The sequence below is a fragment of the Centroberyx affinis genome, unplaced genomic scaffold (genome assembly GCF_046629955.1).
Source record: "Centroberyx affinis isolate AG114_WGS23_722 - 3 ecotype Tasmania unplaced genomic scaffold, CSIRO-AGI_Caff_v1 ptg001475l_1, whole genome shotgun sequence".
Classification (NCBI taxonomy): domain Eukaryota; kingdom Metazoa; phylum Chordata; class Actinopteri; order Beryciformes; family Berycidae; genus Centroberyx; species Centroberyx affinis.
In genome coordinates, this window is record NW_027279943.1 from 159,906 (window position 1) to 175,540 (window position 15,635).

Sequence of the window (15,635 nt, forward strand, 5' to 3'; positions counted from 1 at the left end):
GCTGTATGTAACAGTATATGCAACTAGTATCCAGATGACTGCGGGGACAAATTAAACTCATTATCTCTCAGTAACATAGAAACTGAATTTATGCAACACTGTTTGCATATTTGGGATATGTGTGAGATTAAGCAGATAAGTCGTAAAACTCTTAAAGCTTCGTTTTTCAATGTATTGGATGTGCCACAATTTTCTGCAACTAAATAAAGATAAAAACAGAAATAATTGTTTTTGGTGCCAAAAAAGACAAGAGGAAAGACTAAAAGCCAGTGTTCACGTTGAAGCCCTCTCACTGAAGACTAAAAACCGAGCCAGAAAACGTTAATAGCCACATCAAGACAATTACAAGATCAGCCCACTATCACCCCAAAAATATAGCAAGAATTAAATAATTGTCTCTCTAAAAAAGCTATTAGAGAACTGCAGCTCATCCAGAATGCTGCTGCCAGGGTAACTAGGACTAAGAAAATGGACCACACCTTCCTGTGTCCCAAAGAATTGAGTTTAAAATTCTGTTCAGTGTTATGAACCCGCCAGACCCCTCAGGTCTTCAGGTGCTGGTCTGCTTACTGTTCCCAGGGTCAGAACAAAGCATGGAGAGGCAGCTTTTAGTTTTTATGCTCCTCATAATCCCTTTTTATTCGATTCCTTTGGAATAACAAAAAGCCCAGAATCGCTTACAAGAAATTAATTATACTTAGATCCAGGGGTGGTCTAGGAGTCCCACATGTATTTCAGTATTATCTTTCATACAATGCAAAGTATCCATTGACTTGGGCCTACAAGCCCGACTCTCTGGTAGGCAGCTAGGAATGCCTGGAGAAGAGCATCATATCTGGAAATCAGTAGTGGAAAGTAACTAAGTACATTTACTCAAGTACTGTACTTAAGTACAATTTTGAGGTACTTGTACTTTACTTGAGTATTTCTATTTTATGCTACTTTGTACTTACACTCCACTACATTTTAGAGGCAAATATTGTACTTTATTGTACTTTGTTACTCTAAGTACATTTTGCAGCCAATACTTATGTACTTTTACTTTAGTAAGATTTTGAATGCAGGACTTTTACTTGTAATGGAGTATCTTTACATTGTTGTATTGCTACTTTTACTTAAGTAAAAGATCTCAGTACTTCTTCCACCACTGCTGGAAATAATAAAATATCCTCGGTATCATTGTGGTACTGTCCAAAACCACCACCTCTATTGGATAACACTATTATTAGGTTTTCATGTCTATTGTGAAGCAGCTGTAGAGGAGATTTAGCATTGAGGGGCTTTCTCTTCCATCCTGTCCCATCTGGTGTAACCCCATCCTTTCAGCTGGAGGATGCACTTTAAGTAACAAACTTGGCAGAGGCTTGGCATTACAACAGTCGGACAGATCTTTAGCGATAAAATTTTACCATTTCAACAACTTAAAAATCAGTCTGGCCTTTTGGATTCGTCCTGTTTAACATATGCACAGCTATTGTCTGTTATAAATAGGAAATGTAAAGAGGGAGCTGTGCCTGCCTCATGCTCAGAGCAAGGTTATTATAGTTTTGCATTTTTCATTAGTTTTTATTTTTATTTCGTTTTGACTTTTTGTTTTCAATTTCAGTTTAGTTGTAATTAGTTTTTAAAGCGGGTTTGCTCATTTAGTTTAGTTTTTATTTTTTGAGAATGCTTAGTTTTAGTTTTGTTTGTATTAGTTTCAGTGTTAGTTTTAGTCTTTTTTTTGTAATATGGGGTATTTGTCAGGGGCGAGATTCAAAAAGGTAAAAAAAAAAAAAAAAAAAAAAAAATGGAAGATAGATTTCATATCCACCCAAAATACTAGGCTTATGTATGAAATAAATTGACAAAGACGAAAACTAAAGACATTTTCTCTATAATTTTAGTTTATTTTAGTTAGTTTTTTAAACACACAATACAGTTTCAGTTAGTTATCATTTTTTTGTAAAGCCTCGTTTTTATTTTTATTTCAGTTAACGAAAATGTTTTTTCACACCTAGTTTTCGTTATTTCGTTAGTTTTCGTTAACGATAATAACCTTGGCTCAGAGTGGGATCAGCTTTTTAAGAAGGCAACCTTGTCAAGAAGTGTGGTCTCAAATATTTATAGCTTAATGTTTAGGGCTGCCCCTAATGCATATTCTTCTGTCCCGCTGGCTTGGGAGCATGACCCTAATAAACATCGAACAAAAAGTTCGGAAATTTGTGTTTGGTAGATTATTTCTCTGTTGTAACAATGCTTCTTGGCAATACATTTTATACCGTTGGAAAGCCTGTTTATTTCCCTTTTAAACGGTGCCCCATTTGTAAGGAACATGCATTTGTGGGATGAGCAGCACAGCTGAGTATGTGGGTTGCGCTCATGAAAAATTTGTCAAATCTTCTCTGCCAATGCCAAACAGCTTATTCTGCTGTTGCTATTGATTCTTGTTTTGAGCTTCCGGTACCCCCAGGTGCTGACAATCAGGTACCTGATTGGCACCTGCACTGGAACCTGAACATGTGGAGGAACGTTATGTTCAGCGATGAGTCCAGATTCTGCCTACGGAAGTTGGATCGTAGGGTCAAAGTGTGGAGAAGACGGGGAGAACGCTATGCTGATTGCTGCACCGATAGAGTAACACCTTTTGGTGGAGGCGGTGTGATGGTGTGGGGCGGCATCTCCATCACTGGAAAAACGAGGCTTGTCATCATCGGAGGCGATCTCAATGCAGGGAGACATCGAGATGAGATTCCGCAACCGGTGGCGATCCCATATCTCCACAGTCTGGGACCGAACTCCATCCTCCAAGATGACAACGCTCGCCCCCACAGAGCGGGGTTTATCAGAGACTACCTCCAGAATTTGGGAGTAGAGAGAATGGAATGGCCTGCCAACAGTCCTGACCTCAACCCAATTGAACACTTATGGGATCAGCTCGGGCGTGCTGTTCGTGCTAGAGTGACCGACACAACCACATTGGCTGACTTGCGACAAATCCTGGTTGAGGAGTGGAATGCCATCCCACAGCAGTGTGTGACCAGGCTGGTGACCAGCATGAGGAGGAGGTGCCAGGCTGTTGTGGCTGTGTATGGTTCTTCCACACGCTACTGAGGCTCCTGACTGTTTGTTAAATGAATAAATTGTAAGATTGCCAATATGTCTTGTTTCTTCCTTGTTACTGATAGACTTCAATCATCCAATCCACCAAACAACACCAAACAAGAGTCAATAGCAACAGCAGAATAAGCTGTTTGGCATTGGCAGAGAAGATTTGGCAAATTTTACATACTCAGAACCCACATACTCAGCTGTGCTGCTCATCCCATAAATGCATGTTCCTTACAAATGAGGCACCATTTAAAAGGGAAATAAACAGGCTTTCCAACGGTATAAAATGTATTGCCAAGAAGCATTGTTACAACAGAGAAATAATCTACCAAACACAAATTTCCGAACTTTATGTTCAATGTTTATATCCTGATTCTCAGTCTGCTTCTAAATGTGTGAGATTTAGGATTATACAACACAAGATTCTGAGTAGAGCATGTATTACCCCTGTTAGATTATCCAAGATGGACGACAAACACCTAGGCAATCGAGGTTGATTACTCCACCTGCTTTGGGACTCAACAAAATGTAATACATTTTCACTTCATTATGTAATAACACCGGCATTTTGTAATAATCTGCTGCATTTTGTAATACACAGCCTGAACGCAATATGTAATAAAAACATTGCAGTAGTCTGCTAGAAATAAAAGCGTGAATGTGTTTTTCCAGGTCGGCTTTTGACTTTAAGTCCCTGAGTTTGGCTGTATTTGTAAGATGATAAAAAGCTGATCTTGTTATTGCTTTTATGTGGCTATTTAGACTAAGATCAGAGTCAACTATAACGCCGGTCTAATTTAATATTTGGGAAGTTTAATTTAGCTTAATTGTTAATGTCTTAATAGACATCCATTTTGGTTGGTTATTACATAATGCACTGTATTATTACATGTTCATCATAAAAAAAGTGCAACTCCTGCATTTTGTAATAACCACCGCAATATGTAATAATTTATCACAAAATGCGGGGAAGTTTATTACATAATGCGTTCAAGCCGTGTATTACAAAATGCAGCAGATAATTACAAAATGCAGGTGAAGTGAAAATTTATTACATATTGTTGAGTTATTACATAATGCGGTGTTATTACATAATGCGTTGTTACAATGCCTGCCCTGTAGTAAAACCCTTGCTTATTCTCTGACCACTTTCTATTTCTCAGGTACCTGCCTCCGCTTGAGAAGGCTTGTATAAAGAACGTATCTTTATTTCTGTTCTGTTGTTTTGTTATGCAGTGTTGTCTTTAGAATTTCCTTGTCTATTGTGTGTTTTGTATAATGGTGAAAATGAACAAACTTCCAGAAATTCTGAGGTCTGCCTCCACTTTAGAATCTTTTATATCAGGGCTTAAAACTTTTCTGTTCACCAGGGCTTTTTAAGAAATTGAGGTCAACGCTCATCTGCACTGGAATATTTATACTTTATATATATATTTTTTTAATCTTTTATATCTTTATCTTTTTATCTTTTCAAATGTGATTTTAATGCACTTTCACTTTTTATGTGTGTTATTTTTCTTTTATTTAGCACTTTGAATTGCCGATGTGTATGAAATGTGCTACAACTTGCCTTGAAGTGCCCCTTTGATAGGGATGCTCAGAATGAATTGACTACTTCACTTGAAGAGAGTCTTGTTTTACCTGGTAGAGAGAAATAACACCTATCAAAAAATTATGTTCGAGGTCAAAATGTGCACTTCAAATATTTTAAGATGAAATTTGTATACCCTGCAATACAACACACTCAGAAACTCAAGTAGCATAAGGCAAAACTCGGGACAAAATGGGCCACTTCAACCTATTTAAAGTGATGTTTGTGGAACTCCCTACGATAGAACATAGCTTATCTAAAAGTCTTTTAGAGTAAATTCTACCAATTCATTTTCAAGTAGTAACTTAAAGGTACAGATCATAGTTAAAACATGAGTAACACATGTCCTCTTCAGGTGCCACTTTAAAACCTGGATATTTGAGGTCAGCATGACTACGGATTTTTAACAGACGAATGTGACTTGAAAGATGTTGGTGTCACTTCCTTTTACAGTCCCCTAACTACTAGGTATTTACTAGATAAATGGTAAGAATAGGAAATTACCAAGTAATTACAGCTGTAACTTATTAGGAAGGTAAATACTGAGAAACACAACTGAATTACTGGAATTACTGTTTTGTAGTTATTGTTTACTTGTGTATGTTCTAGACATTAAGACAATATTTTCCTATGAAATAGCTTTTCTTAAAGAGTAACTGAGCCACAAACTCAAATCTGTGGTGAAGCCTGACACCTAATGGTGAAAAGTAGGGTACTGCACTGCTCATCTGCTTTTGGCTGGTCTTTGTGCCAGGTGATGTCACCAACTGTTGTACTCTATGGAAGGTGACATCACCTGGCAAAAACACCAGCCAATAGCAGATGGCCAGTGCAGTACCTTACTTTTGACCATTAGGTGTCAGGCTTCACCACAGATTTTGGTGGGGTTTGGTTACTCTTTAAATAGCTTTTCTTCATTCTGTGTTCTTACAGCTCTGCACAAATTTGGTATTCTGAGCTTCATCCTTGCTGAATAGCTACAATGTATTACTAAGTAATACATTTTTCACCATATTCTTCATAACTGGTTAGCCCTATTCCTTTTCAGTTCAGTTGAGGCCAACATATACCATGTATGTTCTGCAACTGTACTAAGAAAAACATTACAGTTTACTCGGTAAGTGAGCTGATGCTGGATTGTCAAAGAAAGCATTGCTTCTTCCCTTGGTATTACCAGGTTCTTACTGCATCCTTAATGATCAGTTATTCATTTTCCACATAATTCAAGCAAGTTGTGCTTTACATGTCCTGCAAAGCCTGTAAGCCATCTAAATATGCACTAACACATATTTTAATGTAAAAATACACCCATCTTATCAGCCTAAATCACAAAGTGGGGCTGCAATAGAGAAGAGCCTCTCATCCCCCACAGTGGAGACATTGTACATTTGCCCTGTTTGGCCGAATTAAATTCTGGTGTCTGGTATGGACACTGGTAGGAAATCTTCTCCGGCCACAGGAAGTGATGGACTCATCAACATTAGATCTTTTCCTCACTCGTCTCTTTGGTATCTTTGGTATAAAGCATCACAGACCGGCTGGGTTGGTAAACATGAGCGTGCTGTGTGACGTTCACTGACCTCACCTCACAGGATTTCTGTGTATTGACATTTGTCAGACAGTTACCTCTTGTTGCTGCTTCGTGGCCAACAGTCGATGATGGTGGTTGTACTGGGCAACTTTCAACTGTGAATGTGTGTAATGTGTATATGAGTGTGGGCACTGCTAAAAAAGTCACCCTTCCCTGGATATGGCTAGATTAGTTATTACTTTGGCTGAGTGGTTTTAAACAAAACAGCCATTTCCTGCTTTGAATAATTACAGTGGTCATTTTGTTAGTGAAGCTGTGAATAGGCATTCAATATAATTCAATGGTGTAGGGAACCCATCATTTCAAAATGAGTTTTATTCATGACTTTGGTTGTTGTCCAAACCTGGTCACCACATGACTTAAAAGTATTAATAGATTTTAATGAGCTTTGATTGCAGGGTGAGAAGCCTTTACTTAGTTTGGATAATTCAATTTACTCCAGTTAAAGAGTTTAAGAGCCCTTGTTTAAGCCAATGTAATGAAATACACACTGTTCTGATACTAACCTACACCTTGACAGTGTTTAATTCAGATTACCTTACAATGCAGTGACTTAGCTATGGTAACATGACACAGCTAAGAGCTTTGTGTAAAATTTGAAATGTTCCAAGTTAGAAATGGTATCTGTTTAGATCACTATTCTCTTTTGAATTAATTTGGGGGTCCATTTTAAAGTCCTACTTGACACACATGTGGATCCCAAGCCTGATTTTAAAAGCAATGGTACTCCTATGGGTATTTTTATGTAAGCAAGCACAGATCCTGTACAGACCCATGGCGTGTGTGTTCAATTCAATTCAATTCAATTCAATTCAATTCAATTCAATTCAATTCAATTCAATTCAATTCACTGAAGCATTGCAACATGGGTATCACTTAAATCAGTGATTCTCAATCTTTTTCATATGAAGGACCCTTACTTTAGTCCACATTAAAGCCACGGACCATGGATGAGATTTTGTTTCCCGGACGCAAATCTGAGAATATTTTTATTGTCAGATATGATTTTGTCCAGAATTCCATGACTATCTGTATTGTAGGTAGAGCGATAACAGTGAAACTATGATCAAAAATAGTCATTCTTCTACATTCTCTGATTGTGTTAACTTCTTGTAAACAAATTAATGGTGAAGTTTAACAATTCATCTAACTTTCTGGGGACCCCCTGGAACCCCCTCAAGGTGGTCCCTGGACCCCACATTGAGAACCACTGGCTTAAATAATTCCACTAACGTTCCTTAAATACCACAAGGTAATAACGATACCTACCGTTAAAGTTCGTAGAGCAGCAGAAGACGTGGTACTGTTTACAAATCCCGTTATTAACACAGGCGAGTTTGGCAAGTTTCACTTTTGTTTTCACACTGGAAGACTGTTGGATTGAGTACAATGCTGCTGGTCTGCTGTCTGTGCATCTCCAAATGACAAACATTCTCTACATTGACCAACTTTTTATTTTGTATGGGAAACACTGCATCTCTTAGTCAAAGCCACCCTCTAGAGGCCATCTGACGAAGCGACAGATGTCTGACTGACTGACTGACTGACTGACTGACCTGAATTTGCCTTGTGATGCCCTTGGCTGCGCTGTAGGATAAAAAGTAATCGCCTTCCTTATTACTCCCTGGGTGCAATCATTTTACTTTGTTATACAACTTTTCTGTTACACCCCAAAAATTGGTGATAATATCCTCTGTTTACGTCAAAAATCGGGTCGGCTTCCTCTCCTGCGAATGATCAGGTTTGTTTGTCCAAAACATTGTTGTCCAATGTTATTGCCATCATTTTACTGGATAAAATCAAAGTAGTGGGAATACTTCCACCCACAGAAAGACAATTTTTCTACCATTTCTCATCTAGACTGAAAGGACGATGACAAATTACAGAGAAAACAAATTGGTGGATGGTGGTGAGATATTTCTGGTTGTATTTTTAGATTTGTAACTGTAATATTATTACTCAGATTAAAAAGTAAGTCATTGCACTGCTCACTACTTGGAAAGTAATCATTTTACTGATGACTGTTACCACCCAACACTGTCCTCTAACTCTGTCTGACTGTCTGTGAAGGAACATTTCCCGAGGACAACAGATGTCCCTTCCACACTATTCTAATTACTATATGTCCAATGACACAATTCAAACACTGGCGAGCTATTCTAGAGGACAGCAAACATCGTGTCTCACATCCTTCATCTTGCACAAGTACACAGTCATGCACAAGACGAGTGTGCACACGCTCACACGCACACACACACACACACAGTGTCCTGTCCCTGGTACTTGAGTGCATTTGGCCAAATCTCATTTAGCATGAGATTTGTTGGACTGACACCGAGGCAGAGTGAAGGACTGTTAAAACAACAGAGAGAGTAATGGTGGCCCGTGACAGACGTCATATGCCAGATTCAAAACCAATCATCAGACCAAACTTGAGCCCATATACTGTCTTCAGAAACAAGCTCTAAGAATAATAAGTGGTGTACATCAAAGACATTCCTCCCAGCCTCTATTTCTTCATTTAGGTGTCCTGTGAACCCTCTCCAGATTGGTTTATTTGTTCAGAGTTCCTTAAAAAGAACCCTTCCTCATATTTTTTCATGACATATTTGCATATAATTATCAATTCCATAATTATTCCACATGTAGCTCTTGTCTCCTTAGACCAGCTATTCCCGTACTTCCCAGTCTCAGTTTAGTATATTCTACCAAGGGTCCAAAATATGGAATTCTCTGCCATTATATTTTTTTTAATTTGTCTTCACAGCAGTTCAAAAGAGCCATGAAATCACTTCTCCTAACTAACCAATATTTTCCATATGGGTTGCCTATATAAGCTGGGTCCAACCAATATTTCAATATTTTCCTTGTCATACCATTATTTGTGTGTATTTTCTTCTTTATCTTTCTTGTCTTATGAAAACTCTTAAGCCATATCAAATGAGTGTCTACTCTTAGTCTGTTAATGATAGTGTTTGTGTATACTTGCATGTATTATGAATGAGTATTCTTGGTGTGTGTGTGTGTGTGTGTGTGTGTGTGTGTTTTATGACTATGACTGATTCTTTATACTTAAATTGTAATTATACTTGTAATAAATGGGTGTTATGGGATGCGTTGTTGTCAAGTACTATGCTGAACTATGTCTCCGTTTTTTACTATGTCTAAACCTATTTATAGATACATTCAAATTGTGTATTTTATATTGCTGTAATTATTTTTTGTATTATGCTGCCTGGAGAATGCCACTTTTCAAGCCCCTGGAGGGTTTTTAGGCAATTCTCCTTCACATTCACTTGCAAATTATTATATCCTTTTCTTTTAAATTTGTATATGTGTGAATAAAGAAACGAAATGAAGGACCAAGACACTATCCTTTAAGTCACTATGTATTAAGGATTTGTATTGTAGTTGTACATAAGAAAATCCCCCATTTGCCTGAAATAGGCTTTTCAATGACATTTGCTATGGTTGTGGCCAAGGTGAGCTGCGTTGTGGCTATTAAGCATGATTGACAAGTGTCGGGGGTGGGAACTTGACCAATTGAGAGGGAGGAGGGCGGGACTAACAATGCACTTTCTGCCTCAAGACAAAAAGTTGCATATTGTGTACTTTAAATAATAACTCTATGGTCCAAGATGCCTTCTCTCTTATCCTTCCAGCTTATAGTTCTTTCTCCATCATTTCACTTCATTTTCATCCATTTTCTCTTTTTTTTGCTCTCAACCTTTCATTCCTCTTCCTTATTCTCTTCTTTCCTCCCCCTTTCCCCTCCTCTCCATCCTTTCCCGTGATGCGGTGGGAGGGCTCGGCTAGCGCGTGTCAGCCAATCAGAAGCCCCCGGCCGTCTGAGGACAACCAATCAGGACTGCCGTAAGGGTAAACAACAGGCAAAGTGACCCTCAGAAGTCCTCTAGTCTACAATACTGACAGAGAGACACAAAAGAGAGGGAGAGAGAGAGAGAGAGAGAGAGAGAGAGAGACTAGACTAAGTCACTACTAAAAAGAGACAGAGAAGAGCTGAATCTACAACAAAGACGGAGCAAGACACAAAGCGATAGAGAGGGAGAGAGAGAAAGATTAAGAGAGAGAGAGAGAGAGAGACCAGGAAAATACTGAGACAGAGAGATGGAGAGAGAGTGACAGAGAGAGAGGGACACAGAAAGATACTGAAAGAGAGAGAGAGAGAGCGCGAGAGACACTGAGACAAAAGGATACTGAGAGAGAGAGACAAAGATTCTAAGAAAGAGAAGGAGAAAGAGAGAGGGATAGAGAGAGAGAGACTGAGACAGCAAAGAGAAAAGAAGAAGACAAAACAAAAACAAAAAAAACAGGCAGAATGAACTGCAGCAAGTTTCCTTCACTCTCTCCTTTTCCTCCCTTCATCCTTCTTTCCTTCCCTCCCTCCATCCTTCCCTCTGTCCTTCCCTCCATCTATCCCTCCTTCCTTCCTTCTTTCCTTCTATCCTTCTTCCTTCCCCCCTTCCTTCCCTCCATCGATCCATCCATCCTTTGTCTCCTCCCTCCTTCCGTCCCTCCTTCCATCCTTTCCTCCAACCTTCTTTATCGCTTTCCTTCTTTCCCTCTATCCTTCATGGCATTCTCCTCTATACATCCTTCTTCCATCCATCCATCCTCCTCAGTCCTTCTTTCCCTCCATCCTTTCCCTCCATCCTTTTTCCCTTCATCCTTCCCTCCATTGATCCATCCATCCTTTGTTCCCTCCCTCCTTCCATCCTTTCCTCCAACCTTATCTCTTTCCTTCTTTCCCTCTATCCTTCATCGCATTCCCTCTATACATCCTTCTTCCATCCATCCTTCTCCGTCCTTCCCTCCCTCCATCTTTCCCTCTGTCCTTCCCTCCATCTATCCCTCCTTCCTTCCTTCCTTCCTTCCCTCTACCCTTCCTCCTTACCCCCTTCCTTCCCTCCATCGATCCATCCATCCTTTGTTCCCTCCCTCCTTCTGTCCCTCCTTCCATCCTTTCCTCCAACCTTCCTTATCTCTTTCCTTCTTTCCCTCTAGCCTTCATCGCATTCCCTCTATACATCCCTCTTCCATCATCCTCCTCTGTCCTTCTTTCCCTCCATCCTCTCCTCCATCCTTTTTCCCCTCATCCTTCCCTTGTCCTTCCTTCACTCCTTCCATCCCTCTATCCTTCCCTCCCTCCGTCCTTCCCTCTCTACACCATTGTCTCCCTCCTTCCTTCCCACTATCCTTCCTTCCAGTTATCTCTATTCATCCTTCCCTCTATCATTAGGGGTTCAAACCCGTAGGGCTGAAACCTTATTGTTCTTCTTCTTCTTCTGCCCTAAAACCTGTACCTCAGTGGGAGGGCTCAGCTAGCGTGTCAGCCAATCAGAAGTCGTAGAGCAACCAATTTGGTGGATAAATTAAATCTCTCCCACTGCTCAGACAATTGGCCAGATGGTGGCACTAACAAGCAACTCTATATTTTGGCCTAGAATCAAATCCCCCCCCCCCCATCAGATTCACTGCACATACAGGCTTTCATTTCTACCTTGATAGTTTTTCCTGCCATTTTGAATTATATGCAAAAGCTATTTTTTTGCTATCTCTCCCGCAAAGTTGATCTTCTCAGTGACATTTTGCAGACAGTATATATGGACTTCCTAGATCAGTGATTCTCAACCTTTTTCATGTCAAGGACCACGGACCCCCCCATCTCTCGGACCCACATTGGAGAATATTTTTATTGTTAGATATGATTTTGTCCAGAATCCCATGACTATCTGTATTGTAGGTAGAGAGATAACAGTGAAACTATGATCAAAACAATCATTCTTCTACATTCTCTAGTTGTGTTCACTTCTTGTAAATGAAATAATGCTGAAGTTTAACAATTCATCAATTTGCTGGGGACACCCTGGAACCCCCTCAAGGACCCCTGGTGGCCCCTGGATAAGTGATAAGTGAGATGCTGGAACCACCATGTTTGGCACCAACAATCAGACCATAGTCAAAGTTGCTTAGATGTTTGGTCAAAGAAAAAAAATTCTTCACCATGTCTGCAAGCTCTATGTATTGAGTTGCTGCCACATGATTCACTGTTTGGACTAGCAGGCTATTTGCATTCACAAGCAGGGGTACCTAATAAAGTGAGTGTATACACACAGTATACTTCATCTGCACAACATCTGCTTTGTGTCACATCATTTTGATACTTGGAACCATTTGGCTGTGACGCACAAAAAAAGTTGTCCAAACGTTCAAGCAACCAAACTTCATATAAATGTTTTGCAAAGACCTGAAAGTGTGTCAGACCACATTTGATTGCACTCCATAGTTTTACCATATGGCCAAAAAGTAAAAAAAAAACAACACTTTTTACACTTGCAGTTGCAGGACTTTCACTAAAATGTTCTATCTTTTCCGGAATGATGAATCCAGTTTATATTCTCACTGTCAAATTCTTAGCCGGTAAAATTTTGGGGGAAAAACTGCATGCTTGGAATTATTTGGATTTTTTTTCGGTCAAATTTCAAGATTTTGATATTCCAGCTATTGGTAGCTTCTATCCAAATAAGTCCGTATCTGCTTTCAAAACCCCATAGCGGTCACACCCTAAGACTACATTCAACAGAGTGACCAAACTCATGCCCTATATCAGTGATTCTCAACCTTTTCCATATCAAGGACCTCTAATTTAGTCCACATTAGGGCCACGGACCCCCATTTGATGAGATTTGGTCTCTTGGACCTAAATCTGAGCATAAGTTTTTTTGTTAGATATGATTTTGTCCAGAATTCCATGACTATCTGTATTGTAGGTAGAGAGATAACAGTGACACTATGACCAAAACAGTCATTCTTCTACATTCTCTAATTGTGTTCACTTCTTGTAAATGAAATAATGCTGAAGTTTAAGTCATCAATTTGCTGGGGACCCCCTGGAACCCCCTCAAGGACCCCTTGGTGGTCCCCGGACCCCACGTTGAGAACCACTGCCCTATATAACCCGGTTAAAAGAACGGACAAATCATCAGAATGGAAAGATTCCTACCTTTCATGCCAAACTTGGAGCGTCGTCCATACTTGTTGATGAGAACGAAGAGAACCACCAACATCACACAGGCAAACCCCGCTAGTCCTACTGCTATGGAGACCTGGAGAGCCGAGGAAGAAGAGAAGAAGAAAGAAAATATAATAGGATATACAGTAAGACAAATACCGAAATTGGAGAAAAATCATCACTGTTAGCCTGGTTTCTATGTTGTTTCTTCAGAGGGTTTTTAAAAGAAAAAATCTGTTTCTGCATATGAAAATCCACATGTGAATTCAAAGAACACGTGAACTTTTTTTTTTTTTTTCCACATTGTATTCATCATATGGGGCAGTTTTTACTTCAGATGTCGAAGTGAAAGTGTTTTTTTTTTTTTTTCATGTTTTCACCTGACATCCAGCAATATTTGTTTCACATGTGGAAAATGTAATTTCATGTGTAAAGACACAATTCCCAGGTGAATAGTGAATAGTAATGTATAATATAATATCATCTATCGCACCTCTTCTATCACACACACACACACACACACACACACACACACGCTCCACTAAAACCTTAGCCTCAACAGTTATCTTTTCCCAGTCAATTACAGGAGAAAGATGAACTCAATTACATTTCTAACCAACTCTCAGGCTCACCAGCCACCAGGGGATTTAGGCAGATAGAGGCAAACGGATGAGAGAGAACGGAGGAGAAGAAAAGGGAGGATTAAAATAGCACACGCCGGTCTGAGCAGTTCTTCTATCTTGCATTGCATTGGTTCATTTCTTGTTCTTCTGTCTTTTTGTTTCTTTCTTTTCTGTTTCTTTCTTTTCTTTGCCTGCCACACTGTGATGTTAGCATATACTATATCATATTGATGGTGATTAGGATAGATGTTGATTCTCCCAGAAGAAAAGGTGTAGGTGTATACGCAGTGAAATGATTGCATGAATTCTCTGCTTATGAATTCTAATTAATACTTTGAACTCTGTAATAAATATTTCTGTAAAAATACTGATGACTGGCTGGAAATCAGTCCCTCAAGGATATACACAGAGTAGTTGGGGTTTTTTTTGTTCCAATTGCAATAAAAAATTCTTGATTTTACAAAAATTATGATTTTTTTTAATTTATTTTTTTATTTTGTCAAACAAAACTCACAATGCAATTTGTGGAGTTTTAGGTTTTTTTTGTGGCTAAAAAGTGCACATCAAGGGGGAAAAAATTGTACTAAATTAGCACTAAGCAGATACCAAAAACTTTTTTATAACTACCTCCCATTAAGAAAGACTCACTATAATCACTTCCCATGATAATTAAGCACAGTGGATATCACATAAACTATGGGAAATGCTAACAGAAACAAATAGCAGAAATAAACATGGCCTCAAATTTGCAACAAAGGAAAATACCGTGCTTGGATTCCTGTCTGTATAAAATAAATCTACATAAAGCTACATAAAGCTCTACAGTAAAGCAAGTGATGAAATTTTGAACACAATCAATCGTCATGATGGCAAAAACTAGGAAAGTAAGGCTGAAAATAACCGTAATTATTCTTCAACAAAATGTCTATACATGTTATAAGCTAGGCAAGAGTTTCTGTTTTCTATTCAATTTGTATTTCTTTCTTCAAAATTATCGAAGTTTTTTAAATTCTTACAATGTGGAATGATGTCCATGACAACTGCTGACACACACACACACACACACACACACACACAAACACACACACTTAGATTGGAGTTTTCAAACAGCATTGGGGCGAAGTTAATTAGCATTAGCTGGGTCATTTTCCACCTTTTCACCACTCACCCCAAAAGTATCTTCCTCAGGTCTGTGAGTCACTGAGATGGTCGGAGTCGGGGTCCCTGATAGAAAGACACAAGAAGATACAGGCAGGAGTTCAGCATCAGAATACACAACAGGGCTCTTTTATACATGTTGTATGGGAGTGTCCAGGGGTTTTTGATTTTTGGGGGAAGGTTATTAGTACCCTTGCAGAACTAACAGGGGGTACAATTGCCAATGGACCCTGCTGTACATCTTCTAAATGATGATTCCCACCTTTCCCTTACGGAAAAAAACATGCAAAGTCTGGCTGGCAGGCCTGACTGCAGCTAAGAGGATTGTAGTCCAGCGTTGGAAACCACCTCATGATATTTCAAGTACTCACTGGCTTCGGAGCTTTTTGGACATTTCTTACCTGGAACTATCATCGGCAAGAGTCAACGATGCACGACCAAACCCAATTTGAATGTGGACAAATTTGATATCTAACTTAAAAGATCTTCTGTGAAAATTGTATCATTCGCTGTTGGTCACTTTCTTAGAAGAGATTACAATTATAAAAA

General features: G+C 39.2%; 1 protein-coding gene across 1 annotated transcript in view; it reads right to left on the bottom strand.

The window, feature by feature from the left end:
• The window catches only part of LOC139650264 (NT-3 growth factor receptor), a 124,173-nt gene extending 108,673 nt beyond the window's left edge, over positions 1-15,500 (bottom strand). Inside the window, exons 1-3 of the mRNA XM_071526870.1 lie at positions 15,488-15,500; positions 15,097-15,152; positions 13,297-13,399 (exon numbers count right to left, since the gene is read on the bottom strand). Coding sequence (XP_071382971.1) covers positions 13,297-13,399; positions 15,097-15,152; positions 15,488-15,500 — 172 coding nt within the window. The remainder of the gene's footprint in view (positions 1-13,296; positions 13,400-15,096; positions 15,153-15,487) is intronic.
• Between the last annotated feature and the right edge of the window lie 135 nt (positions 15,501-15,635).